This window comes from Cyclopterus lumpus, chromosome 18, assembly GCF_009769545.1.
Source record: "Cyclopterus lumpus isolate fCycLum1 chromosome 18, fCycLum1.pri, whole genome shotgun sequence".
NCBI lineage: Eukaryota > Metazoa > Chordata > Actinopteri > Perciformes > Cyclopteridae > Cyclopterus > Cyclopterus lumpus.
In genome coordinates, this window is record NC_046983.1 from 4,519,227 (window position 1) to 4,546,100 (window position 26,874).

The window sequence follows — 26,874 nt, forward strand, 5'->3', positions numbered from 1 at the left end:
AGATAGATAGATAGATAGATAGATAGATAGATAGATTTATAGATAGATAGATAGATAGATAGATAGATAGATAGATAGATAGATAGATAGATAGATAGATAGATAGATAGATAGATAGATAGATAGATAGATAGATAAATAGATAGATAGATAGATAGATAGATAGATAGATAGATAGATAGATAGATAGATAGATAGATAGATAGATAGATAGATAGATAGATAGATAGATTTATAGATAGATAGATAGATAGATAGATAGATAGATAGATAGATAGATAGATAGATAGATAGATAGAACCACAGGATTTCATCATTTATTACAGTGCCTTAACTATCGGAGTTAGTTCAGTTATCCCCCTTGTGTGAAATGCCACGTTTATGTCAAGTTAAAGTGCTTTTTAGTAATATTACTAAAATATATTTCCCCCAATAAACAAGAAAAAGACATTCGTATGAAAGAGACGAGTGTTTTCAGGTGCAACAAGTAATGATGTTGTTAAAGACTATTGGGTACATCAAATACTATACAATCCTTCATGAAAAAAAATAACGAGGTTCCAGTTTTTTCGCCCACCTTTTGCAGGTATATTGTTAATAAAAATTTTTTTTAAAAACAGTACAGTGATTCATGTGATTAACAAGACGTTCAGACGTTTAACTACACGGATAAAAATTGAAAAATAAATCTTATCAAGTCCATTTGTCGCCCCGGTTGACTTCTTATTTTCTTATAACAGAAACAGAAATCAACTTTTTCAATTTCTGAAATCGAGTCAACTTTTGCGCATTTCCTTGTAGGTTCAAGGAAGAGACGCCCGCTTCTAGAAAAGTCTTGATTTCTATTGGAATCACATTTAAGTTATTAGTACAACCCCATATAGGGCTACATGACAGAAACGACCTGATAGGACGGAGGATTTTTGCTTGTAGCATCCTCCGCTTGCAGTACATCAAGTCCTTTTTCCAAAAGAAAGAGGGAATGAACACGAGTGCCTCTACGGGCGACTCGTGCGGCACATTTGTGCACGTCGGGTTTCGTAACTCGCCCCCTCGGAAGTGTCTGCAGACGTGTTCGGTCGGACTGTACAGCCCACAGACTGGTGGATCCAGGTGTGTCTCTCTCACGAGCGTGGGCGCAGGGTTTCGTGGGGATGGTGTGTTTTTGTGAGCAGCTTGTTTCCGTTCTTCCTTTTATCTTATCTCGGTTTCTCATCAGCTTTCTGTTACCACTTCCTGTCTCTCTCTCTCTCTCTCTCTCGATTGTCTCACACGTTACTTATACGCACACTGCGTGGGCTGCTATCTCGGACGCACCCCTTTTCTCCCTTTACTCCCTTTTCTCGCCCGTTCTCTTCCCCCCTGTAGTTCTCCTCCAGTCGCATCTTCTCCTGGTCCGTCCCGGCCTCCTTGCCTCTGTGGTGGCGGGACGCCTGCGACGGCGGGCTCGGCGGCAAGGCCTGCTTGAAGTGCGGCGGCGTTTTGGTTTTGGCCACTTTGTCGAAGAAGGTGAAGTCGGCCACGTATTTCCCCGATGGAGACAGGGAGACGACGGGGGGGAACTCGTAGCCCCAGAGGATCTCGTCCGGGAGGTAGGACGTCCGGACCTGACAGGTAGCGGAGGTCGGCTCCACCGTGGCGCTCATGATCACGAGCAGCTCAAAGTCAGCCAGGTCCGGGTCCGTCCAGCCGCCACCTGGAGGGCGGAGGAGACTTTGAGGTTAAACAACAATCTTGGAGAGAAAAAAAACTTGCATTTTCAAAAGCAAGACATGTTTTTTATATACGATTTCTTGTTGGAAACCAATTGCAGAAAGACGCTGGAAAAATTGATTATCCGTCACAAAAAAAGTGAGAATTTCAGAGCATAAATATAGCAGCATTCATTTATTATCTGTGGAAAGATATGGTGGATGTCAGTGCACGTGAATCCCATAACCGGTTAGCTTGCAGCCGTACCGCCCAACCTCCTGTCACCCCTCAGGCAAACGCTGCTAGCGCTGTTAGCACCGTTACCGTTGTTAGCACCGTTACCGCTGTTAGTACCGTTACCGCTGTTACCGCTGTTAGCTGCAAGCCGTCGCCACGTTGAGCAATCCCATAAATATAGATATGCTTTGAAAATTGTAATTTAACACCTTTACAGAAAGACTTGGGCGAACATGGGTTATGTGTCTGGTGACCTGACAAAAGTAAGTCCAATATTCATTCTCCTTTCAGTTTGTTTTGTTCTCCGCTAACTCCTGAAGAAAATAACTAGTTCTGGAGCTGCTACATTCTCCACTCTTCACCAGATAACTGTGTCTGTCTGCCCTTTAGTGCTGGACAGACAGAGCAAAAGGGGGTTTATTAGAGCTTCTCCATTGGACACAGCTGGCTGGTGAGAATACAGTTGCTGGGCAGAAGCCATGAAAATGAGCTCAAATAAGCTAAAGAGCATCGTAGAGCTAAAGTGGAACTGTAGAAACGTTAACTACCCATTGCAGGTATATGGTCTGTTTTATATACGTGTGTGTAAAGCAGCAATATTAAGTAGCAGTGTCTCGACACACATGATTAGGCCTGAATGGAGCTCTGCTAGTTGTCTCAACTCATTGTCAATGATGTGATTTTAGGTCAAATCCCAGTGGATTTTCAAGAATGCAAGCCCGGGTCACATGTTCATTCATTCAGTTAAAGACAGGCATGTATGTGTCAAAGGAAAGACACACACACACACACACACACACACACATCCTGAAATTTCCAAAACAAAAAAACTCCCCACATACTGACTGATTCCAAAAACACTTGACCGGATCTCACACACAAGTTAAACACACACACACACACACACACACAAAGTAAAAACTGCCACCTGTTGGACATTTATGTTCCAATCATAAATGTCTCATATATATATATATATATTTTAAAAAAAAGAATTAATAAAAAGAATATACTTCTCATTCATCGACACACAAACCCCAATAACACAAAGGACACACTGGAAGGCTCATGCACTCAAACAAACACACACCTGCGTCAACAGGCCGTCATCTGTCATCTGTCTAAACAGTCCTTACCCTAACCCAGACCCAGAACCGCTCCCACCGGGCAAAAAACACCAGGTTTCGCAACCGCTCGCATACTCCCTGCGACAAACTTGGTGGAGGGATTCTGTTTATTGGGCGGCGCAAAAGGGCTCCAACTGCATTTGTGGAGGGATCTTCACCAGCTGCATGCTGCATGCTGCATGCTGCATGCTGCATGCTGCATGGCGGCTGCTGCTGCTGTGTCATGGCTTAACTTGAAATAGGGCGCAGGCGTTCATGGTTCCCTCTCAGGATGAATAACTTCTGTGATCTTTACTTTTCATGTGACGGCAATATTATGTCAAAATTTTGATTTGTCCTAATGCGTATATATATATATATATATATATATATATATATATATATATATATATATATATATATATATATATAACTGCAACGCCGATGACACTTCCATCAGCGTCAGCTGTGTGTTTTTTAGACACTAAGTACATGTAAGCATGCTAAAATGAGAAGCTTAGATGTTAAACATAGTCAACATTATACCTGCTCAACATCAGCATGTTAGCATGTTAGCATGTTAGCATTTGAGTCCATCCACAAAGTTTCAGAGTTCGGTGCAGTGTGTAGATATGGTTAAGAGGAATGTGCTGATATTCCAGCTCAGTGGTTCGGACGGCCATGACGCCTCTCCTATAGACCGTCTCCACAGCGTCCTGCCCTCCTGATCCAGTGACTCATAGTCACATAATGGCTTAAAGATTCACACTCTGTTGCCCTGGAAGTGTTCAATGTTCTTTCCTGCTGAAGATCCCTTAAATGTAGTTCATGTTGAAAGAATAAAGCAGGCTTTGCAGGACGCTTTGAAGCTCCATTCAAGGAACCAGTGAGCACAAAAGCGTGCTCGGTCATGAGTATTATCATGGAAGTCTTTTTAAAAATGTCCGTAAGAGACAGCCGCCCATTCATCCACGATCTAACCCTAGTTATCATGTGCTGAATCTTGGGGAGCATTGAAACAGCACATTCACCTGCAGCTACACTTTAAGCCCCAACATGATTTAATTAAACATGTGAGTTATATAAAAAGTACATTTTTTTACCAGGTTTTGACTGAAGCAGGGAAACAAAAAGGTCTCCACGTCACATTTAAGTTACCATTTGTTACCATTTCTAAGAAATAAGAAAGACATAAATGATGTCTTTGGTCGTGAGAGCCAACTAGAGAATCGTTGTCTCTGACACAGATCTTCAATCTCAAAGGTCTTTCAAGTGCTTGTTACTGAGCGTAAAGTGGCACAAGAATTCAGCAGTGCCAGCAGTGTGGTCTGTAGGCTACATACAGCACATTGGCTTCAATAAGTGGTTCATACATCTGCAAAATCAAAGTCAGCATAGGCCAAAAGAAATTTGCTATTGGCTTTTATGCCACTTTTTTGCTATTAGCTTTTATGGCACTTTTAATGTCATGGGTGCCTTTAAAGCCTGGATGAATGCAACCTGAACACCCCGGAAACAACACTGACTACTGTTACAGCAGGCATTTAGAGCAGGGATTACTGTGGTACACGCACAGTATTATGTGTAACTTAATCCCTTAAATATGGCTCCAGTTGAAATTACCTCTGAAGGGGAGGTAATGATGACTAAGACAAAACCGTAAGGGGAGTTAAATGACAGAGCAAAGAGGTATAGAGGACATAAGGAAAGGATCATACAACATCAAGTGTGTCAAGTGAAGCCGAGGAGATAAGAAGTCTACGGTAAATGAGCGGCGAGAGTGTAAATAACGCCGCGATCAGAGTCCGTCAGCACTGATGCCTTTGTGGATTCCAGTGCTGAGAGGTCTGTGCTGCTGTAAGTGGATCTGTGCAGGCTTCGTGTCAGCACCCCGGACTGTACAGCATTGTGCTCTAATGAGCGGTGTCTCTGCCGGTCTCTCTCACACACATTCCAGCCAAAGAAACCTTCTCCTCCGGTGCCAAAGCAGCCCAACTCTGGACAGTCAGAGGCAGCCGAGCACGCAGCACATGACCGTAAATACCAATACACCTACGTGCACATACATATTTAATGTACGTACAGTTATTCTCAAGAGACACGTGAAAGTATTTTTTTTCAAATTAAGGCATTTAATAAAACATATAATGCCTTTTTTGCCGATTTATGCTTGCTGGTAGTGAATTACTTTGTAATTTTCTTTGACTACTGCACGTTGTTTTTTCACTTACAACTATTTAAAATCTCATCACTGCGAATTGTGTTAAAGAGAAATTTTTTCAGCAATCTCCTGTGCCAGAAACTGCAGTTCTTCAAATGGCCACTTGAGGCCGGCTTCAAAAGTGAGTTAATCCTCATAGACCCCCATGTTAGGGTGCCCAACTTTACAACCTAAATAACGTAGTTGGTTAATATCCCTGTTCATGACAACTATGTGGGAGATGGTTTTTTTATACAACTTATACAACACTTAAATTATGTTAGGACTTCAAGTTAGATCTATTTAAGGGCGTGGCTGCTTTAAATAGGTTCGTCATCCCAGCCCACCTCAGCTCCACCAAAGATCCACTACTTTTTAGAATTATGCTGTGTCGTCACCGAGATGGTGGCAGAGATGGAGTCGCCCACTTTGAGCTTCACAAACCTATGGGTGACGTCACAGAGACTACTACGCCCACTTTTTAAAAACAGTCTCTGTATCAGACCTGCCGCATCGTAGAGCCATGGCCTACCTTTCGCCGCCCAGGCCCTGAGGGGGCTGTTCTCGTCGATGGTGTGGTAGAAAGTCAGGGGGATGATGAGGAAGGGGCTGTCGCTGGACGTGTCCACCTGGAAAGGCACATTGCGCTGGTCCAGCCGCACCGTCTCGCCCTCCTTGGTCAGCGACGTCTGAAGCAACTTCCCCGTCACCTGGGAGCCAAGACGGAGTCAATAAATGTAGCCAAGAAGTTGCAGAAGGCATCCTGTAACCAAAAGGCCCCAGGTTTAATACCTGCACCGGCCAATATCTTCATTCACTATGTGCCCTGGAGCATGGCATTATAGAAACCCCTCTAAAGGGCTTGTGGTTCCCATGGAAGCTTTTCTAATCATTTCCTTCACTGCATGGGTTTCCAGGTAGGACTGTATGTCAGAGGGTTCATGCATCCATGCGTATGCATCCAAACAAATGCTGTGCAGAGCAGATGGAATCAATAGTAAAGGCATTTACAAAGATACGAGACAGACAGACAGGACATCAGGCGCATCAAAACATCAAAACATTAGGCATCTCCGGTTGTAATTTCTTCTGATGAGAGGCATAAAACGTCAACATGGATGGATCATACCCGACTTGCGTACCTGGCATCCCAACAGCAGGCTTTTGCGCATGTTGGCCACTCGGATCATGAGGCAGGGCCGACCCTCGTGATTTGAAACAACAGCGTGTTGACTAAACTTCACTGTCTCGCCTCTCTTCTTGGGACGGGCGACCTACAAGAAGAGGGAAACATGTTGCAGTTGGTAGACATACGTTTATATAACGGTTCCTGTAAAAACTCCACATATAACCGTTGGTTCTCAACTATGGGGGCCTCTGATTTCCTCTTTCTCTGTTCAAGATAAGCAAGGAGATAACCTTGCTTTTGACAGATAAGAGTAGTTATAATCCGCGTCGTGACAATCTGTAAGCATAACCGTTAATCTAGAGATCTATTGCTGACAGCTGTGGAGATACCGGATGGTTAAAGGAAGGACATGATAGGTTGAGGGGGTTTGAGGAACCAACCAATGCACTGTGACGTCCCAACAAACACAGTGTAAAGGAAGAACACACATGTTTTGGGTGACTACCTTCGCAAGGAAAGTGCCGGTGATGAAGATCTCCATCACCATGGTGATGACCAGCTGAAAGATGAGCAGCATGATGGCGCCAGGACACTCCTCGGTGATGCACCGGAAACCGTATCCAATTGTGGTCTGAGACTCCAGAGAGAAGAGGAAGGCTCCCGTCAAGGTCTTCACCTCCATTACACACGGAGTATGGTTGGAGGGGGGGTCAAACTCTTGAGGAAGAGAGGAAGAATAGAGGATCTAAGGTTAAGGGGGTTGTAAACAAATTATCAAAGAACATTTTGTTCCCTCTCGATGTTCTGCCCGATCGTTCTCACGCTCTCTCTGCAATGTAAGACTTTGTGTCTTTCTTGTTAACTATTGCACAAAAAGGTCTTGTGCTTCCGCAGCCAGACGACATGGAAAAAGACAAAGCTCCATCCTCCTCCCTCCGTCTTCCTTACCCTGGAGGTCTCCATGCACCAATGCAACCAGGTACCAAAGCACCCCGAACGCGAACCAGGTCCCAGCGAAGGTGGCGGAGAAGAGGAAGAACTTGTAGCGCCACTGCATGTCCAGGAAGGTCGTCCAGAGGTCGCGGAGGTACAGAGCCCCTCGCCCGCTTACGTGCTCGATGCGTACGTTACTTCTCCCGTCTTTCGAGAGGACGCGGCGCCTCCTCCGCAGAGCGCTGGGCCCTCCGGGTCCGGTTCCTCCTCCAGCACCTCCGGTCCCTCCTGGGGAGCCCAGCAGGGGCTTGGTGATGTCCGTCTGCGTCTGGGAGTGGCATACTTTCTGAGGAGAGCAGCCTTCAGAGGACGGGGGAGTGGCTGAGGTCATGGCCGGTGCTACAGGGGGTTGGAGAGGGAGACAACAGGAGGTGAAGAGGAGAAGAAAAGTGTGTGAAGAGGGTGCTTATTAAAAGATCGAGAGGTGAGATGGCGAGAAGAAAAGGGCATAGGTTGCATGGGCAGTAAGATCAAGTGAACAGCAGGTGAGACCCAATGAAAAGATGCAGGATGTGTGAAAAAGGAGAAAAGAGAGAGCACACGAAAAGCAAATGAATGAGAAAAAGTGGAACATTTGGGGAGAGAGGGAGATGACGAAGAAGAGAGAAGAAGAGGAAGGGGATTAGAAGCACATTTTTCAACTGAACAGTGTTGTGGCGATCCACGGTGGTCCATTCAAGCCCCCCTTCTCCTTTCAATGGAGGCAGCTGGCCTTGTCAAAATAAAAGCCTCCTTTCAGCATGAAGGCACAGCTGCTCTTTCACATTAAAAGCGCGACAGTGCAGGCTCCTTCACGTGTCGGTTGCACAAGAGGGCTACTGAATTGAGATGAGGAGACACCAACTGACTGTTATTCCACAGGACAAAGATTAAGAAAAGACTCTTTCGATTCGAATCAAGGACGATGATGGACAAACATCTTCTATTTGGCTGAAAGCTGTTTTCAGACACAGGTTCAACCCTTCATTTCGTCGACAGTTCTGAGAGACTTCACTTGTGCATAATGTGCAGCAGATGAGACATTGAGACTTGCATAAGAGTCAGATCAAGCTTTTGAGAGGTTAGGGTAAGAAACCCCTCATGACCTACGTTGGTGATTCTCTTGCCCCTTTTCAAAGACTTTTCCTTGAATAGCCACAGCAGCATATTTAAGCATGTGTTTTGGAATTCGATGTTCATTAATGAAACATGCATGTAATGTTTTGGTGTCCAAATACATTGGGAAACACATTTATGTTAAATGGATGTATACTTGTATGACAGCAGCACTCATTACTCAACAACTGTCGAGTGAATGCCTCTATGTGAAACTATGGTGATGTAATGGGATGGGATGGATCTGTACATAAGTGTTTGTTGGTCTCAAAGTGTCAGCAGTATATTGACAGAATGAGAAGGCCCCCAGCCCACCCTTGGGTGCCTTGGACACTTATTCTCACTCTATGGGTTGTGCCCTGTCCACACTTAACAGTTTTACCCTCATCTGGGCTGCAGTTTCTCCGTATCCTTCTTTTTCTTTCCTTCTCTCTGGCTCACACTCACTGTTCACCAAATGGCCCTTTTGTCTCAAACTGCCTGGGCTTTCCGGAGCGAATACGACAAAACCTAAAACAAAACAACACAAACAAAAGCCAAAGAAACACGACAATCTGATACGCTCTGTCCTTTCTGACCCGTCTCTCTCTCCCCTCTCCGTGCCGGAGCTCACACTGAGTGAATGAATAGAGATCTGTGTTGATGTCTATGCTCTGAATACTAACATGTGGAGGGGGAGAGGGGAGAGGGAGGCGGGGTCAAGAGGAGACCCATGTGATTGGCGGTGTTCATCTCCAGCTGAACTCTGAACCCTGCGTAGCTCCTGCCTACACACACAGTAAACACACACGCGCGTATTGAACATATAGACCTTTTGAAGAGTTGGAGCACAATACAATACCATTGTTCTAGCAAATAGAACGTAAATCCACCTCGTATTAACAGATCTTTTTGGCCACTTGGGGGCAGCACAACAAGATGTAAACACAGCAGTGACATAAAAGTGGCAAACGTGTTGCCAATTTACACATTCAGCGGACAACGAGCAAAATTAACATTTCTTTTGAGTCTTGTTTCTGGCCACTTGATGAAAGAAGGTCCACCATGCTAGCTCCATTATGCTAACCAACTTGTCGGTAACTTTGTCTGCCCGCTGTTTGGATGAACTGCAGAGTCTAATTATTAGATTACGAGATCATTTTCTGTGGATACATGGAGAGACTCTTCTCACATTATACATTGTTCTTTGATCCATTGTTTCTATGAAAAATATTCAGCCTGGTCTCAAAGCCAGGGCGTTGAATCACTTCAAAGTGTACAACTGGAACGCCTGGCGGACGTAGGCCAAATTAGTTTTGCTGCTTACGGCAAACAATGAGCGAACCTTCGTCTTCAAGATACAACGCAAAAGGCTGACACCTAGGGATGAGATCTAGTTGAAGTGTTGATGAGCACGGCTTCTTTGTTGGTTTTTAAAAAGTTAAAGAAAGGTAGTTTCATTTAAAAAGGTGTGCGCGGGAAACTACAGGTCCATCGGGATAGGGTAACATTTCACTAAGTGCAAAGTTTTAAGTGAAGGAAGTCTTTGTTCAATTTAGCAGAAAATCATTGTTGGTTTTGTTCTTTTCTGCCTTTATTTGTGAAAAAGAAAAATCCAGAACCATCACCACCCTTATCGGTTCACCGTATTTACAGTCATCACTCTTTACACAAATAAACTTGTATCAATATTTGAAGAGGCCAAACAATATTTTGGGAAGTGTATCAGTTTCGCTGACAGCAATAAGGACTCCCTCTCTTGTGAAATGACTTTTTCCACACTCAAGGTTAGGATCTCTTCCTCTCCATCCCTCTCCTTCCCTCTGTCCTGTGCGCACAAGAATCCTTTGTTTTCGAGGAGATGAAAGGGACAAAAGGCACCATTGAAAAATACCACTGGGTGAGCGAGTGAGTGAAAGAGAGAGAGAGAGAGAGAGAGAGAGAGAGAGAGAGAGAGCAAGTTAGACGGGTAGAAGAGAGCGGTACGGAGGGTTAAAGTTTTCGTGTGTGTGTGCTGACTGCGTTTGATCGTGTGTGTGTGTGTGTGTGTGTGTGTGTGTGTGTGTGAGTATGCGGTGCTTGACATTGTGAGGGGGAAGAAGGGAGAGAATAATTGGTTTTGAGAGAGAATTGAGCATCGGGTGACAAAGGGAGTGAAAGGGGAAGAGGGAGGGAAATGGATGGTGTGGGAGAGAGAGGAAGGGGTATGTGGAGTGAAGGTGGAAGGAAACAGATCGGTGACAAAAGGCGGTCATTAGTATTCCAGAGGAGCGAGTAATCCCTTCCACTCAGTGCCCCTGTCCAGTGCCCACGGCCATAAAGAACCCCGAGCAGCCGGTACACTGCGCTGAAAAGACTCAATGCAACGCGGGCTGAATGGCTCTCTGACCGCCGGCCACGCCGAAGACGCCTCTGCACCGCACTGAGAAGAGCGGCCTGAACATCAACACGGGGCCGAGCCCAAAAAGGGCATCGCAAGACGTTCACGCCACCACGTCCCCGGGGAGCCGAAAACGCACAAAATGAGCCGCTGAGTGACGTCAGACTCCGGCTCATTAAGCGAGAGACGCTTCTTCTAGCTTTTGTTTTGTTTTGTTTTGTTCCATTTCCGGTTTTGTCTTCTCGCTTCCGGGTCATTAGGATTAAGTATTACGCGGCGGCTCCGATTAGTTCTAGTCAGTTCTCATAAACTGGGGACACGTCGACGTGTAAGCGCATGTGTTGCACTGGTATAGGTTAGCTCTGTGTTTCCATGGTGACAACGCTGATGTTTTTAACATTATGCAGCTGCCACAAACAATCAGTAAAATGTTTGCTTTGTGGATCCGGAAGCTGATTTATAAATATGAATGAAACTTTTTACCCAGTTATATAATATTGCTCACAATGTTACTCCACACAGCCCGGCCACGTTCAGACCTCCAGTGCAGATGTGAAGTTAAAAGACATAAAACAAAAAATTGTTGGTCAAGGTCAATATAGAAACATTATTTATCAGGTAGGTGAGACCTAAACGTGTGAAAACCACGAATCTACAAAAAGAAAAGGCATTTTCAGATAATCCAATGAGTTTTTCCAATAGTTCATTTATTAAAAAGTAGAAGAATTTTCACAACCCTTAAATGAACATTTTATTGTTTCCGAAAAATTCAAAAATCACCACATTTGCAGAGTCACAGTTTACACTGGAGAGCCTTTAATTTAAACTCAAATCAACAAAAAAAATCCCTATCTAGAGGACGGATAGATCAACATTTATAACGCTTCTGAACTGCACCCAAAAGGGCATGATGCAATAATCATATTGGGGATAACGGGGCACGGATTTCAGTTGTCACACTAATGGCATTGCATATAAAAAGTGACGAAATGGTGTAATAAATTAGAAATAGAGCTTTGAGAGTCGAAACCCCGCTTAAGCTCACCTCCGCACACCTGGCCAGATGCTGCTTGGGAAAGGAGCGTACTAACACCTTAACATCCCCCCCCCCCCCCCCCCCCCCCGAAAAGCATCTCATACTTATTTTAGTTTTCAACTTCTCGTGTAAAGTGCAGCTGAAACTTAATTCTCTTAAATACATTGGGGGCTTATATACTCTGCGCGTATTCCACGTTGACATAATTTACCTTCGCGTGCTTCCGACAGGAAGTAAAAGCAATCGGTCGCCACGGTGATCAGACATTTGTCTCCATCGAGAAAACATAAATCGTAACCCTTTGCCTCCACTTCCTCAGGTCCAGGATGAGCAGCTGAGGAGTTACGAGGCCGATTAAACAACAGAGAGCAGCTGCCGGGCCACCGAACGACTTGTACCTTCGTCCTCCGCGGTCACAAGCGCCATCGCACCTGTACGAGTCCCGTACGACGAGTTTCTGTTTTGTTATTGTCATAGCGACCGTGTTTATTAATGTGCTGGGAGGGCATGGCTCAGGATGCGGAGACCCAGCTAAACGTTTCATTTATCCCACTGCGGTACTAAATATTGTAGTATTTTATGGTATTTTCTTGCCACTGATGCTAGTGATTTGATAGCAGTCAGACATATTGTCACACTTTCAATATCCCTACGCGCCATAAACACCACAGGGACAGAGCACCTGTTTGAAGGTTTCCTCTGATAATCCTAAAACACTTTTAGGAGAACTATTAATAAGATAAGGACCTCAAGAAAAAGTGCCGCGTCGTAGGAAAAGTAACAATAAGTAACAGTAAAAGAAAGAAAAGATAAGACAGACACACAGTACTGTACTTTTAGAAATATTACAGGGATGACACTATACACACACACACACACATTATTGCTTTTAATCAAACGTTCCTTTGGTATCTTGATAAGAAGAAGGAAAGCGACTTATTTTGTGTGTGTGTGTGTGTGTGTGTGTGTGTGTGTGTGTGTGTGTCTTACCTTTCTGTTGCGTTCACTTGGACCGCAGATTGGAAACTTGGAAGATTGGATTAGTTTCACTGTCCGGTATTCGATCTGTCTCGAAGGGGAAAAAAAAGATTGAAAGCAAGAGGAGAAAGTTCACGTTTTTTGACCGACGCCCACCCGCCGACAGCCCGAGCGCGTTCTTTACATCACCTCTCACTTTGACGTCACATTGTTGGTTTTCCCTCTCGCGTGCACCTCTACGTCGTCGTCATCCTGTACACTCACAGAAATAGAAATGAAAAAAATGTAAAAAAAAAACATGAAAAATCTCAGGAGAGGCCGTCCCCCCCCCCCCACACCCCACCCCCTCCGGGAGAGATGAGGATGAACCGGCGGCGAGTCGGTGTCTCCCAGCACCAGCTGGTGCTGGCGGTACCGGTTCTGGCTCACTTTGTTACTGGGTCATTATGTAACCGGACGAGTTTGCTCTTCTTCCTGCGTGTGAAGCTGGAAGCCCTGTGTGTCCCGGACAGAGAGAAATTAAAGAAGCCTGCGCTGTCCACTCCTCCAGGACCCCCACGACCCCCCCGCCATGCACGCCTCTCTATATAAACCCAAAAGTCTTCAGACGGCCGCTGTTTTCACGACATTTTTAATTCATTAATTCAACTCTCCTCCCAGCTTCTCCTCCTACCCTCCCTCCCCGTGGCTCTCCCTCTCACTGTACTCTATAAATGGGCCTCTTTGTTGCGAGGCCTCCTCCGCTGTGGCAGCCTTTGTCAACTTTCTCATGTAAATGTTTGATGGCCGTAAGATACAAGCCGGGAAGTTGTTGCACTGAAACGGAGGGAATTTACAAATCAAAGACGGGTGAAGGGAGGAGAGAAAGAAAAAAACAACGAAAAGACAACAGGGCTCTTTTCTTGTGCACTTGGCTACTTGGCAGTTTTTGCGTTGGCCAGCGTGCAGTGAATGGAGAATGCCGGTGCACGTCTGTGAGGCTGTGCCATGTCCGCCTGCGACGAGACGGGGGGGTAGCACATGGTCCTGCTGTGAATGGACAGCAAAGTAAGAAGCATCACGCTGAAACGACTGCGTTGTCACGTTCACAGGAAGCGGTAGCATGTAGTACACAAACACTAGGTTCCTAGGTTCTTGTACTTGTACTCCGCTTCCTTTCAGAGGGAGATATTGTAGGTTTTACTGGTTTAACTTTAGTTACTCTGCAGATTTAAATCTTGTGTGCAACACATTTGATCGACAAATAAAATACGATGTATTTTTACACATTATAACTGCCCAGCAGCGTAAAAAAGAGTGCAATTCAGCTCCACTTACTTCCTGAATCCATCAGTAATAACCATACAATAAAAATCTATAAGTACACATTAATACTTTGGAGGGCGCTTCTGTTTTTTACTTCTGTGACTTGGATTACAGTAAAGTACTCCGGTGCACCTGCAATACAAATATTGGATACGCATTTATTGTTTATTTGCGAGTGTTAAGTCCTAAATGTGTGTGATCACACAACTGTGATCACACACATTTTAAAAAGAAGGCCAAATTATGTTGATTTCATTTTTTTCAAACATGTGGAAAAGAAAACCAGATCAACTATTTGATTATAGGCTACAATTACATATGCTTTAAGTATAATATAAACTGATATAACAAAGTAATTACTCCCTATTGACTCAGTGTACGCCTCTATAGGAGCAGTCTTTCTTATTTAAATATCAGGTGAAACAGGCAATCCTCATGTATTCCAAAAGGATTATATGGCTGCATTCAATATCACAGTACAGTAGAAAGGCTCACATCATATTTAACCCACTTTGTGTACGTTTGAAAGAATGTGACCTCGCTTAGACGACACGAAAACTATGAGGTCAGCAGTTACTGAGATGGAGTCAAGAGAAGAGGGAGAAGCAGAGGATGAAAAGAGAGGAGGAGAGGAAAGAGAAAGAATAGGACACAAAGAAAAAGAGGAAGGAAGAGAAGGAGCCAGACAAGAGACGTTGAAGGTGGAGGAGAGCGGAGTTTGTGGAGTTTGAAAGAGGAGATGTGGTGGAAGTGCTCCCCTTTTTTCTCTTTCACCTCCTTCTTCCTTGTTTCCATCCCTCTCTTGCCCGGTTTGTGGTTACATCATATGTTGCTCCCTTTTGTTTCTTCTTTTATTCTGTCACAAAAAATGCAGAACCCCACACAAAGAGACGGGGAAACAAGAACAAATAAAGAGAGAGAAAGACACACAAGAAGAATATTGCTTTGGAATTGTTGTTAAACAATTATAAATATATAATCATGTAGCATTTCATGTGCACACGTTTGGGCCCAGATAGCTGGGTTGTGATCATCCCGTTTTTGCAGAGAACGTCCGGGAAGAGACGGAGAAGCAGATCTGAAGGCAGAACTTTGTCCACCATAGAAGAAGAGGAGTTCACCGAGCGCGATGACATCATTAACTACAACCTGTTGCCTCTCAGAAGACGTTCCCGCGCTTCTGCAGGGACCACACCTCCTAAAAATGGACAAGAGAGATGATGAAAATGAGTGACGTTCATACCTGGCTGCTCGTGCTTTGCATTAATGAGACACACTGTATCCAATACGTTCTGCTTGTGTGTCTTTTATTGTTGACAATTTGTCATTGTAAACCAAGATAAAAGTCTGCATTAATATCTCACGCCATCTGGTGGTTGTCTGTAACACACACACACTCAGCAGAGGTACAGACATCCAACTTCCTATTAAAAAAAACCAGAGTTCATGGCAGGGAGCCAGCAATGCAGGATGTATATATATATATATATATATATATATATATATATAATTGTTCCTAAGACTTGATTGGGAGATTTGTATTTGATTATAAGCTGTATGAAGAAAATAAAATGTCATCCTTGTGACTAAAAAACTCAATTTCCGCTCATGTGACATGCAGACAGGCCCCAAATTAAATAATGAAAAGCTGAAAATAGTGTGTGTCAAGAGATATAATGACATGTGTTTATATGGGGTGTCCTTGATAACTATGATCTGACTCAGCATGAAACAGGTCCCAGCAGCCACAAGGGTCACACTCTAGACCTAACCCTCACCAAAGGTCTGAACATTTCCAAGGTTGCTGTGACGGATGTTGCACCATCCGATCATTTCTGTGGGTTTTTTAGTGCAATCTCCCTGCACACAAATGTCCAAACCGAGGTTGCGACAAAGCGTTGCATCACTGAAAACACCAGTGAACTGTTTATTCCGTAAACACCAGCCCACTCTTGTTTATGTGTTTATTAGGGACAGTGCACATTAATATAAACATGTCTGTAAATGTGCCAGAGTTAGCCAAGAGGCTATTTTTCATCTGTAGTCCCAAGAGGCAGATGTTATGAAACAAACCTAAAAACATAAGATTACATATACAATGTACAAACAAGCAAAAATAAAACAAGGGAGAACTATGTTAAAATGGACAGAATAAAAACATCCATGTCAGAGACACAAAACATGAAAGCATACAGAGTAAATTAAATATATAACCACAGACAGGTAAACAACAACAAAAGACATACATGCAGGTGGAGTGAACGGACAGTCAACAACTGACAGACAGAGCGAAAGTCCAACAAGGACAGATTGAGCTTGTGGACGGCTTCAATTCTAAAGTAAAAAATGTTATTGATGCCATTGCACCGACTAAAGAGAAGGTGGTCTCTGGTAAGAAAAGATCCCCTTGGAGGAGTGCCACGCTGGTCAGAATAGTCGGAAAACTAATCTCCAGGTTCCCTGTGGTGTCTATAGAGAGAGACTTCGCAATTATAATTTGGCACTTAGAAATGCAAGGCAGTCCTTCTTCTCTGACATCATAGCCAAAAACAATAACAATAGGAAAAAACTGAGCAACTGGAGTTCCCCAAGGATCTATCCTGGGTCCATTTCATTTCACCTTCTACATAAAACTCTTTGTGTCACACTGAGGCACCAGAAGCTTACATCTCTATGCTGATGACATAGTCTTATATTGTTAAGTTCCGATTATGTCCATGACTATTTTCTTTTATTACAGTTTATTGCAGTACTGTATATACGTATTTATTCCCTAGTAAGACACGTTCTAGATCTCCATTAGGTTGCTTCCCAGCTTTGGCTTCCTCGCTCACCTACATTGCTTCATCTGATCACAGCTGGAAGCAACACAGCTGATAACGACCCTCGGAATGGACACACAGGTCATGTCTGTCTGTTACATAACTCTGACCACACACATGACTGTGTGTACACCTACAAACCAACATTATTAGTGGGTCATTGGTTTGGCACTCGTACGGTACTCACGAGTAAGCCGAAGATTAAGTCTTCTGAATCTTTCACCATAAATGCGCCATGCCATAATCACTGTCAATGTAGAAACCCAACCTTTTATTTGTATCCAGCCTTTGGTTAGATGGTTGTTTTCCCAGGGCTATCTTTATTGAGATAAGCCATCTGCAGGTTATGTAAAACATATTACCCTTACTACTTAAAAAATATCTAAAGAGCACACTTTTTGTTCATGTTTTTCACCCAAGATCAAAGATCTGCCATAGATCCGCATAGATTTCTTTACTCAATTAAGTTAATTATCTAATTTAAACAAGTTTAAACGAGTTATGACATTTTTGCCTTTCCCATAAAATGTACATGCAGAATTATCTTACGCCAACGATTTTGTGACCTCATTTAAAAAATAAAAAAAAGATATCAATTAATTTACCTTCATTTCTTAAATCAACAAACATAAACGCTGTTCATTTCAGATCTTTTTTTTTTTATGATGACGTTCAGTCGCATTTGTTTTGACAAACAAAATAATAAACATTTTAATAAGCATTTATTATTTTATTATTTAAGTTATTACTCCGTTGTTAAAATGGTGGTATTTGGCACTCAGTAATAAATGTAAGCACTTCAGTGTTACGTAACATGTGTTTTATTGCACTAATGATACCAGGAGACCAAGCAATTATAACTTTACGTAAAGTCCTATGTCCATTTTTTACTGCTACAGGTGTCAAAGTCTGACATTCATGTAAGTAAGCAATGCATCTATACAGGTGTGCTTCTTCTGTCTTTTATCAGTACATCAAACATGTTTTATCTCTTTGGATGACCACACTTTGGTTAAACTCACAAGGATTTGAACGTGAAGATAGCCTGGCCTGTTAAATTAGGGCTGCTACAATTCATCTAGTGTAAGTGTGTGTGTTGAACTGTGTAATCAGTGACCTTCGGCTGTGCAGTAACACTCACTGAAATCAGCTGGGGCATATGTAAGTGATACATTGTAACAAACAAAGAAAAGTAGGCGTGCAGGAAGCAATGTGTGTTTGATGTACTAATGCATGTCTTCAGTGCTGTGTGTGGAAATATCTCTCTTTTCTTTTACACATATGCTGTGTCATAGGATCAATATTTAATATACACGTTAGGTAGGTTTGTTGTGGCGACTAGGTGCAGAACAAACAATTCTGTATCGCGCTGTAAAAGTGTGAAGGCCATGCAAAAGGATAAGTTAGGTCTTTTCTGTGTCATCAAATGTCTATATTTGTACAACCTTAAATGCACTGCACTGTGTGTCATTTTTTTTAATCAGCACTTAAAAAGCAAACAGCAAAGTAAAAGATAAGAAAATCTGCCGCAGAGGGAAAGAAAAGAGAGTGGAAACTGTATCCGTGTTGGGCGTTATTAAATGTCTCATGTCACCGTGCACCCAAAAGACCACGCTGCTCTTCTCAGGGTCAAAACAGTTGCGTAATCACTGTCTCTATCGTGATGTTATTGTCACACTGGGGCAAAAAGGCAACAACAAGGGATGGACCCATATACAGGGAGATGGCTGCTTTTGGACAAAAACCTTCGCATGAATCGACTTGCGGAGAGTCGCAGACTCACCGCGCGTCACTCATGCATCCCACATCCACGGCGGAGTCCCTCAAGACCTCGGCCGCGTCTCAAATCAACTGTGGAATCGGTTCTGTGACTCTGCGGCGGGGCAACATGTGTGACGTACTCAACAGTCCCACTGACGTGTTGCTGTGTGAGGGAAATTTCCTGTGATCAAGTACAATGAAATCATGACCAGAAGGCCGATGGACTTTACAAAGAGGGGGGTGACCTATATCCAAGGTTTAAAGAGAGAGAGCAGCTTCCCATCAGGGGGACACATTTCAACCTGACCCTTGTCCTGTATCTTACTCTTATGCTGCGTTCACACCAAAAGCGCTGCGAGTTGATCCCGTGCAAAGTAAAATGCACAGACGCGAATGGTTGCGAATTTTTTCATCACTGATGTCGTGCCGTCGGTGAATCCAACTGGCTGCTGCTGCTCTAGTAGCGCTGGAAGGGGCAGTCATCCAGACGCAGTCGGTCAAAGTCACCGAGCTGTGTGAGCCCGCGGGTGATGTTATGAACCCAAACGCGAGGGCGTTTGATGTTCCGACGTTTGTGGGATGTCCACAACAAGTATAAAGCAGAACTAGCGGTTATTTCTTCCGTGGTGGATGGCGGAAATGATAACTGTAAAGCCACGGAGATAAGCCACGCCCCCTCTAAGGCGCGAATGAAGTGAATGACGCAAATCAACCACAAATAGTCACGCGAGTGAAGCGTTGCGAGTGAAGCGTTGCGAGTAAAGCGTTGCAAGTAAAGCGTTCGCAACGCTTTTGGTGTGAACGCAGCTTTAGCGTTAAAAGTGTGACAACACTGTAAGAGATTTGTGTCTTGTCCGTCGCTGTCAGAGTGGGATGACATCATTTCCGTGACAATTGTAACCATTAAAAATGTACGACAATCACCAAATTCTTTTGAACTAGTCAAATGACTACAGCAAACTGTTCAAAACTCTTCTTTTTTTATAATATTTCTATGGTATTCAGCAAGTACAATGGCGGTGCCGTCAGCGTCTACATTGGGAGAATCTTTCCGCACATTTGTATTGACAGTACAGTTCGTCTGTGAAAACCGAGAAGCAGGTGGGCTGTCCTGCTGCAGCCGAATGGTCCCCACTCATTGGCTGAGTCATAGGCGTGTTAGCTGTAACCGAGGGGAGGGGTGAAGAGGTCAACGACTGCCACCGCCTTATCAGACGTCCTTAGAAAGAACATAGGAGGACGACAGAACCCAAACAGAGGGGTGGTTGACCTCAGAAGAAGCCATGATACACACCGATGCTGACGGCTGAACAACAATTCAAGGTCCAACGATGTCAGGTCGTGTGTTGTGATGAAGGCTCTCCGTGTTTTGGCTGGTGTTGACAAGCCTCTGTTGGGACCCTCTGGGGTCTGTATTTACCTGTGTAGTCCTGCAGATGTAAACCAAGGCAAGGTTCAATAATTGGCTTGTGAATTGCGTAATGACCTTCCGTAGATGTGTTTTACGGTTGTTTCTTTGGAGGAATCATATGATTCTTGTGTTGGTAAAAAAGGGGCGGGGTGTTATGTAATCTCTGTCGGTGGCCAGTGGGGTGTGCAGCAACGTTTCCACATATTTTCTTCTTATATTTTCAAGCTGTGGTGTCGCGTCGGGGTGAGCGAGCACACAAAATCCACCGTTCGGTACGTACCTCGGTTTTGGGGTCATAGTTTGGTAAAGCTGGGAAAAAGTAAAATGATAATGATTAATACTTTTTACTGAGCGTGTCACGTAAACATTGTTGAGCACAACCTACCACAGCGAATGATCTTTCTATGAGAGCAACACCCCGACGATGACTCAGCCATTGCCTCATCGATCAGGAGAGAACCACGAGTGTATGATGGTCTTCTTGTAAATCGAACATATCTGTGAATCCTTCTGTGTGCATTTGTGAATCGTTGTGTTTGCATTTGTAAGTCTCTCTGTGTGCATTTGCAATTATTGAGACTGATCTGACCCCATAGATACCAATCAATTAGAGGATGCCCCAAGGTAAACCCAAGTGCGTAGTGGATGAGAGAATAACACTCTTTAAACTTCTGGAATGAAAGTAATCCCTTTCTAACATACAGATCTTGAAGGCTATGGACTGCCCCAGAGGCCTATCGTTGAAATATGAACCAGAATGTTGTTAGAAATTACAAATATACCAAATTGGAGATCGGTCACAGAGCTTGGCATTACAGCAAAAATGTTTCTGGACATCAAACCAAATTTACAGAGAATTCTACGCCCTGAACTGGGTTTCACTCAGTAATGCCCTATCCTGATTATTATGTCCCACTGAGATTAGAACATCTCTGTACTGGGCAGCAGCTTGTAATCGATTACACAGATAAGTCACATTGCCTCGAGCACATTGATCATATGCTTTAATTATTTAAACACGTTACGGCATTATTTATGCATTCATATAAATTCTGGCTTGGAGTCATTTTTAACTGACACATAAACCATGTCATCCTGTTAAATTAACCAAGTCATATGACTGCGGAGCAGCGGCGGAGATGCAGCGAGGTGCTCGGCAGTGTGTGCCATGGTAGTCTGTCGGCTGTTAGCTGTTAGCTGTTAGATTTTAGCGGTTAGCGGTTAGCCAAACACACCGTCAGCTGTGTTATCATTAGCCACCTCCGTTGGGGGCAGGTTGAGGGTAGTGAGCGTGGTTTCAGGAGTTTGAAACCTCGAGCATGAAGCCACCCCTGATGGCATGATTCTCCTGGTGGAGATAGTCATTTGTATATATATATATATATATATATATGTATGTGTGTGTGTGTGTGTGTGTATTTTTCATATATCTTATTGAAGAAACACAACATGATCGTCATATTTTACTTGTTAATTTTGTATGTATTTTATTCTATTTATGTTTTGTACTATCTGGACCTCGAGTCTGAAATAAAAGTTTGATTGATTGATATAAAATAGCTAAATTCCCCTATGATCAGCTGACATTACAGTGCTGCTTACACGTTAATACAAAAAGTCACATAAAAGAGCCATTCTGTACTAAAAAGGGAAGGACTACTTTTCTTGGTCCTGTGATATTGATACTTGAAGTAAAGGATCACATTAGGAATTCCTTCGCTTCCTAATGTGTGTCCATCGCGGCCGAACACCTCGCGCCGTTTCACATTTATGTGTGGCATCGATTACGGGACACTCAGACCAGGTGACAATCCTCGTGTGTGTGTGTGTGTGTGTGTGTGTGTGTGTGTGTGTGTACGACTGGAAAAATACCCTGTGACTACTATGTGGAGCCATAAATGAGCAAATCAAAGGAATGTTTATTTGTGACTTCTGGGTTGTAATCTTCTTCATTTACAACACACACGTGGTTTAAAACAAGGTGTGTCAATAAAAAAACACACACACATCATGATGCAATCCAACGACAAAATGTCTTAAACACTTCACAAAAAAGGTACCAAAGATATTGGTGTCGAGCGTCGATGCAGTTTGTATACAGCGTGTATCCATCACATCACAGTCAGTGAATGCAGTTTGTCTTTTTGTTCAATGTTGACCATTTTAAAGCGATTTACTTGCCGAAAGCCAGAAAACAACAAGGTTACTTGACATTTTTACAGCTCTGTTCCAGACACGTCGAGTTCAAAGTGATTGACAGCACACGCACATCACCTGCAAGGCCTACGCATGTTGTCTAGCTCATTATTACTACTGCATGCATGCTGGTTGGTTTAATATAAAATAAAAAATGGCTTAATCCATAGCGAAGCGTCCTAATATTTTGTTGAACGCAGAGTACGTTGAATACAACACGTCAGACACGTGTAGTGAAGAATAAATAATAACACAATATAATATAGCATAATAGAATAACAGAATAGAGAAAAATAAAGCAACAATGACATGCAACACATCGGACATGTGGCGTTCAAAAAAATGTAAACCCGAGTCATGCTTAGAATGCATCTCATATCTGGGATAATACCCATATCAATATAGAGTTGATCGATACAGAAAGCCTTTGATGTGGCGTCGCAACCGTTTCCTGTTGACAATAACAGTGGACAGCAGGACGTGGACGCTGCTGCTGGGAATGGAGATTGAATGGGACACACACACACACACGCACACACACACACACACGTTTCCTTGTTTAAGTCGCATGCTATTTTGAAGGTGTGTAGTCCCAGCCAATGAGGCTGCAGCATCCACATGCGTCATATTGAGCAGCAGAGGGAGGGGAGAGGGGGAGGGGGGGTGGGGGGGGGGGGGGGTCTGTGTGCCTATAATAAAACCGGTGACGGAGCCTTTTCTCCACAGACGAGAGCTGAAGACTTTAACAGGACTCCAAAAACAGAAAGAAACTAAATAGTAACTTTTTTAACAAACTTTTTCTCTCTATTTATTTATTTTTTTATTTATAGCTGGACTCCGATTCAACGTTTTCGCCTCTTTGGAACTTGATTTCTTGTGCGAGAATAAAGAAAAAAGGTGCACATTCACACGTCTCTCTTCCCCGTCGACACTTTGCAATGTTTCCAGAGGCAAACACAGGGTGAGTACTCTTAAACAACCAGCTGTCCTCTTCCTTCCCATGCGGCTCTACACATGGCCCCTTCATGGGCAGGTCGAGGCTGTGGGGAAGAGATATGCATGGGAATGTTTGGAGAAAGCCCCCCACCCCCCCCCCCCCCTTAAAGAAAAGAGCACATGCTCAGTGGGCAGCACAGGTTTGAATGAAAAGCTATACATGTATTCCTGTGGGAGTCCTACATGGTATTAAACGGTATCTTTTACACTTTATAATACTTTATAGCACATGTTTACATGATAATAGTATTCGTAGTGTTGTATTATGGTCTGTCCCGTGGCAGTAGGTGTTAATAAAGCACTGCAGGGCCGGCCTTTTCACAGCATGTTTATTTATAGCACCGCCTTGTGTAGCCATTGCTCCGCGCTCCAGTGGGGGGGGGGGTGAAGGCACTTTGTCACATGAGAGGAATTACACAAATTGTCAAATTGAAGGAATTAGTGTGTGCAATCGAAAAGAGAGAGTGTGTGCGTGTGTGTGTTTGTCTTCGAGTCATATCTTAATTAGCAGCAGCTCTCAGATCAGGCCGCCTGCCCAGAAGAAAAAAAAAGCCTGTTATTCCCCGTAATGTGATTATATTGACCACCCATCACATGATACGTAATGAATCAGGAGGCAAGGCGGAGGTTCAATGAGGACGCTGAGAGGAGCTGACATTTCATCGCAGTCGACCTGACCCCAGACCATCTTTTCATGTCATCCAGCTACAGCTACGAGGACTGTAAGGCCACAGCCGATTGGCTGATGGCCCAGACGGACGTCCGACCCACTGTGGGCATCGTGTGCGGCTCGGGGCTCGGAGGGCTGGCTGACATGCTGAAGGACCAGGTAGCCTTCAACTACAAAAACATCCCCAACTTCCCACAGAGCACTGGTGAGTTTTAACCACAACGCACCTCTGAGTTTCCCATCTACGGTTCACATTCACTGACCGGTTGTTTGTTTGTTTGTGTGTTTGTTTGTTTTTGTCCTGCAGTGCACGGACACGCGGGTCGGCTGGTGTTCGGCACCTTGAAAGGGAGGCCGTGTGTTTGCATGCAGGGGCGCTTCCACTTGTATGAGGGATACCCAATCCAGAAGGTGTGTGTGTGTGTGTGTGTGTGTGTGTGTGTGTGTGTGTGTGTGTGTGTGTGTGTGTGTGTGTGTGTGTGTGTGTGTGTGTGTTGCAATGAAGTGCATTTACACCCTTGAACCGGGGAGAAAATTGACGTGAAATATGTGGCCTTCAAGAAATGCTGTAATCGTTTTTCCCCTCGGAATGTTTATATGATATCTATATTTATATACGGTGTGTGTGTGTGTGTGTGTGTGTTTCTAGATTACACTGCCCATCCGCATCTTCAAGCTGCTCGGGGTGGAGACGGTGATGCTGACCAACGCCGCCGGAGGCCTGAATCAGGACTTCAAAGAGGGAGACATCATGATCATCAAAGACCACCTCAACATGCCGGGCTTCGCCGGCAACAATCCGCTGTCCGGACCCAACGACGAGAGGTAGGACGGGTTTCCGGCACCGGGCCGAAGCGGTTATATTATAGAGAGACATTTATAGAGAGCTCAAAAAAACGCACTCAGCGAAGTCACCTGACCGATGGTCTCGAGCAAATCAATCATGGCGTCCTGGCGGCGGTGAGGAGCGCATCATTTAATTTAAGAGCCGAAGGTTAAATCGGGCCGAGAAGGGGAGATTTTAAAACGAGGCGTGTAGAACAACGTGTTCGTTTTCGTCGTTTTAACTCGGCCTGTTGAACCTGACCTTCATCACCACTCCCCCCCCCCCCCCCCCCCCCCCCATTTGTCCCTCTCCGTCCTCCTCTCGCAGGTTCGGCGTGCGGTTCCCCTGCATGTCCGACGCCTACGACCGGGAGCTGCAGCAGATGGCCGCGGACGTGGGCCAGGAGCTCGGCTACGGAGACTTCCTGAGGGAGGGCGTCTACTGCGTGCTGGGCGGACCCTCGTTCGAGACCATCGCCGAGTCCCGCATGCTGCACAAACTGGGCGCCGACGCCGTCGGTGGGTTGTTTGGCTTATTGAACTTCAAGAGCAATTGTTCAGAATTTATTTATTTTTTATTACCTTTTTTTTTATCATCATCCCACGATGTTTCATAATTATAATTTTTTTTTTCCCTCGCCAGGCATGAGCACGGTGCACGAGGTGATCATCGCACGCCACTGCGGCATGCGCGTCTTCGCCCTCTCGTTGATCACCAACCAGGCGGTGATGGACTACGACAGCGAGGAGAAGGCCAACCACGAGGAGGTCCTTCAGATGGGCAAGCAGCGAGCGGAGCAGCTGGAGCGGCTGGTGTCCACCATGGTGACCAAGATCGAGCACAACAACAACTACGTCTAGCTACGTCAGGAGGCGGAGCTTAGGAGGACTTTATGTACTGAATGTGGTTTATGTATATCGAACGCTGTCGTGGCCCCAGTTAGTTTATTATCAGGGCCGAAAGATGATGATATTAGATTCTTCTTGAATGAAAAGTGCTTCATGTATAAAATGCGTTATTAATATTATTATAATAGAGCGGTCCTCCGAAAGAATCTCACTTAAGATTTACACAAGCGTTGTTTTCCGCTTCTTGTGACGTCTCACATTCCTCTGCCGAAGAAAACGCGTTGTTTTTGTATCATTCTAAACATTTTATCATTGTCCTAACTTAAAACTTGTGATCGGATTGTGTAAATGTCGTCGATTTTTAACTTAACAATGAGCGAAAAAAGCTGTAAAGTTCTCAACGTTACGATGCTGTTGAAGTGTGTACATTAGTGGACTTAATGTATTTTGCTGTGCTTGCTTTTTTGTTACTAAAAAAAAAAAAAAAAAAATAAAGTATTATTTATTACTACATCACGCTTGTGTTCTTTTCGGGAACGTCAGAAAATTGGAAAAATTAATTCAGAGACTCGTGAAATCCGGCGGGTTTATTTGCAAAGTATTTTACAGATTGCGTCGGCATGACGACTGGATCCCAAGGGGCCCCTGAATGTGCCCCGTTGTAAACATTGCGTAACGTTACGGCAGCATTAAGACATGGAGACGCGAATGCTGGCATATTCATATACATCAAGTGGAGGGGGTCGGATGTGACTTTTTTTTTTTTTTAAATGTTTGTAAATTAAGTGTTCTCCCATTTACAAAAAAAAAAAAAAAACACTTTTTTTTGATAAGAACATTATAACACTCCAAAAAGTTACACGCGTTATGTCGGAATACAAAATAAACACCTTGCTGGGTCGAACACAAATCAGGCAGGCAGACAATAAATCACATTTCACACCGCATGCTCACATCATATCCATCCATCTTGCATAATAAGTTTCCCTTCTCCCGAAAGTAGTAAAAAGAGCCATGCGTAAGAGTTAAGATAACCAGGATTAAAGAAATGCGCCTCAGGAGCCCGTGAAGCTCCACGAGGTGAGAGCGGAAAAAGTTTTGGCACGAGATGTAAACGTAAAACGGATCTCTGAGCGTTCTGCAGGATTGTCCTCAAGTACATTAACTCTTGGTGGACTCCATCAGGATGAACGTAGCCATGCAGAAGTATCGTG

At 44.0% G+C, this 26,874-nt stretch overlaps 4 protein-coding genes across 6 annotated transcripts in view; 1 reads left to right on the forward strand and 3 right to left on the reverse strand.

The window, feature by feature from the left end:
* Positions 1 to 301: 301 nt before the first annotated feature.
* LOC117747844 (ATP-sensitive inward rectifier potassium channel 10-like) lies at positions 302 to 13,958 on the reverse strand. Its single transcript, XM_034557338.1, has 5 exons — positions 12,838 to 13,958; positions 6,870 to 7,696; positions 6,378 to 6,509; positions 5,768 to 5,945; positions 302 to 1,696 (listed from the first exon to the last, which is right to left on the reverse strand). Exons 2-5 carry the CDS (start codon positions 7,044 to 7,046, stop codon positions 1,269 to 1,271), a joined length of 915 nt encoding a protein of 304 aa, XP_034413229.1. The 5' UTR covers positions 7,047 to 7,696; positions 12,838 to 13,958; the 3' UTR covers positions 302 to 1,268.
* LOC117748127 (ATP-sensitive inward rectifier potassium channel 10-like) lies at positions 7,075 to 7,946 on the reverse strand. The gene is made up of 2 exons (XM_034557758.1): positions 7,313 to 7,946; positions 7,075 to 7,079 (listed from the first exon to the last, which is right to left on the reverse strand). Exons 1-2 carry the CDS (start codon positions 7,686 to 7,688, stop codon positions 7,075 to 7,077), a joined length of 381 nt encoding a protein of 126 aa, XP_034413649.1. The 5' UTR covers positions 7,689 to 7,946.
* A 9,068-nt stretch (positions 13,959 to 23,026) lies between the features above and the next one.
* pnp5a (purine nucleoside phosphorylase 5a) lies at positions 23,027 to 26,171 on the forward strand. The gene is made up of 6 exons (XM_034557339.1): positions 23,027 to 23,281; positions 24,022 to 24,191; positions 24,294 to 24,397; positions 24,636 to 24,811; positions 25,140 to 25,330; positions 25,455 to 26,171. Exons 1-6 carry the CDS (start codon positions 23,259 to 23,261, stop codon positions 25,670 to 25,672), a joined length of 882 nt encoding a protein of 293 aa, XP_034413230.1. The 5' UTR covers positions 23,027 to 23,258; the 3' UTR covers positions 25,673 to 26,171.
* A 57-nt stretch (positions 26,172 to 26,228) lies between these two features.
* The window catches only part of capn1 (calpain 1), an 18,471-nt gene continuing 17,825 nt past the window's right edge, over positions 26,229 to 26,874 (reverse strand). For all 3 annotated transcript variants that reach the window (XM_034557335.1, XM_034557336.1, XM_034557337.1), the window contains one exon: positions 26,229 to 26,874. This exon is cut by the window's right edge and continues 1,162 nt beyond it. The gene's annotated coding sequence lies outside the window, so the exon portion shown is untranslated.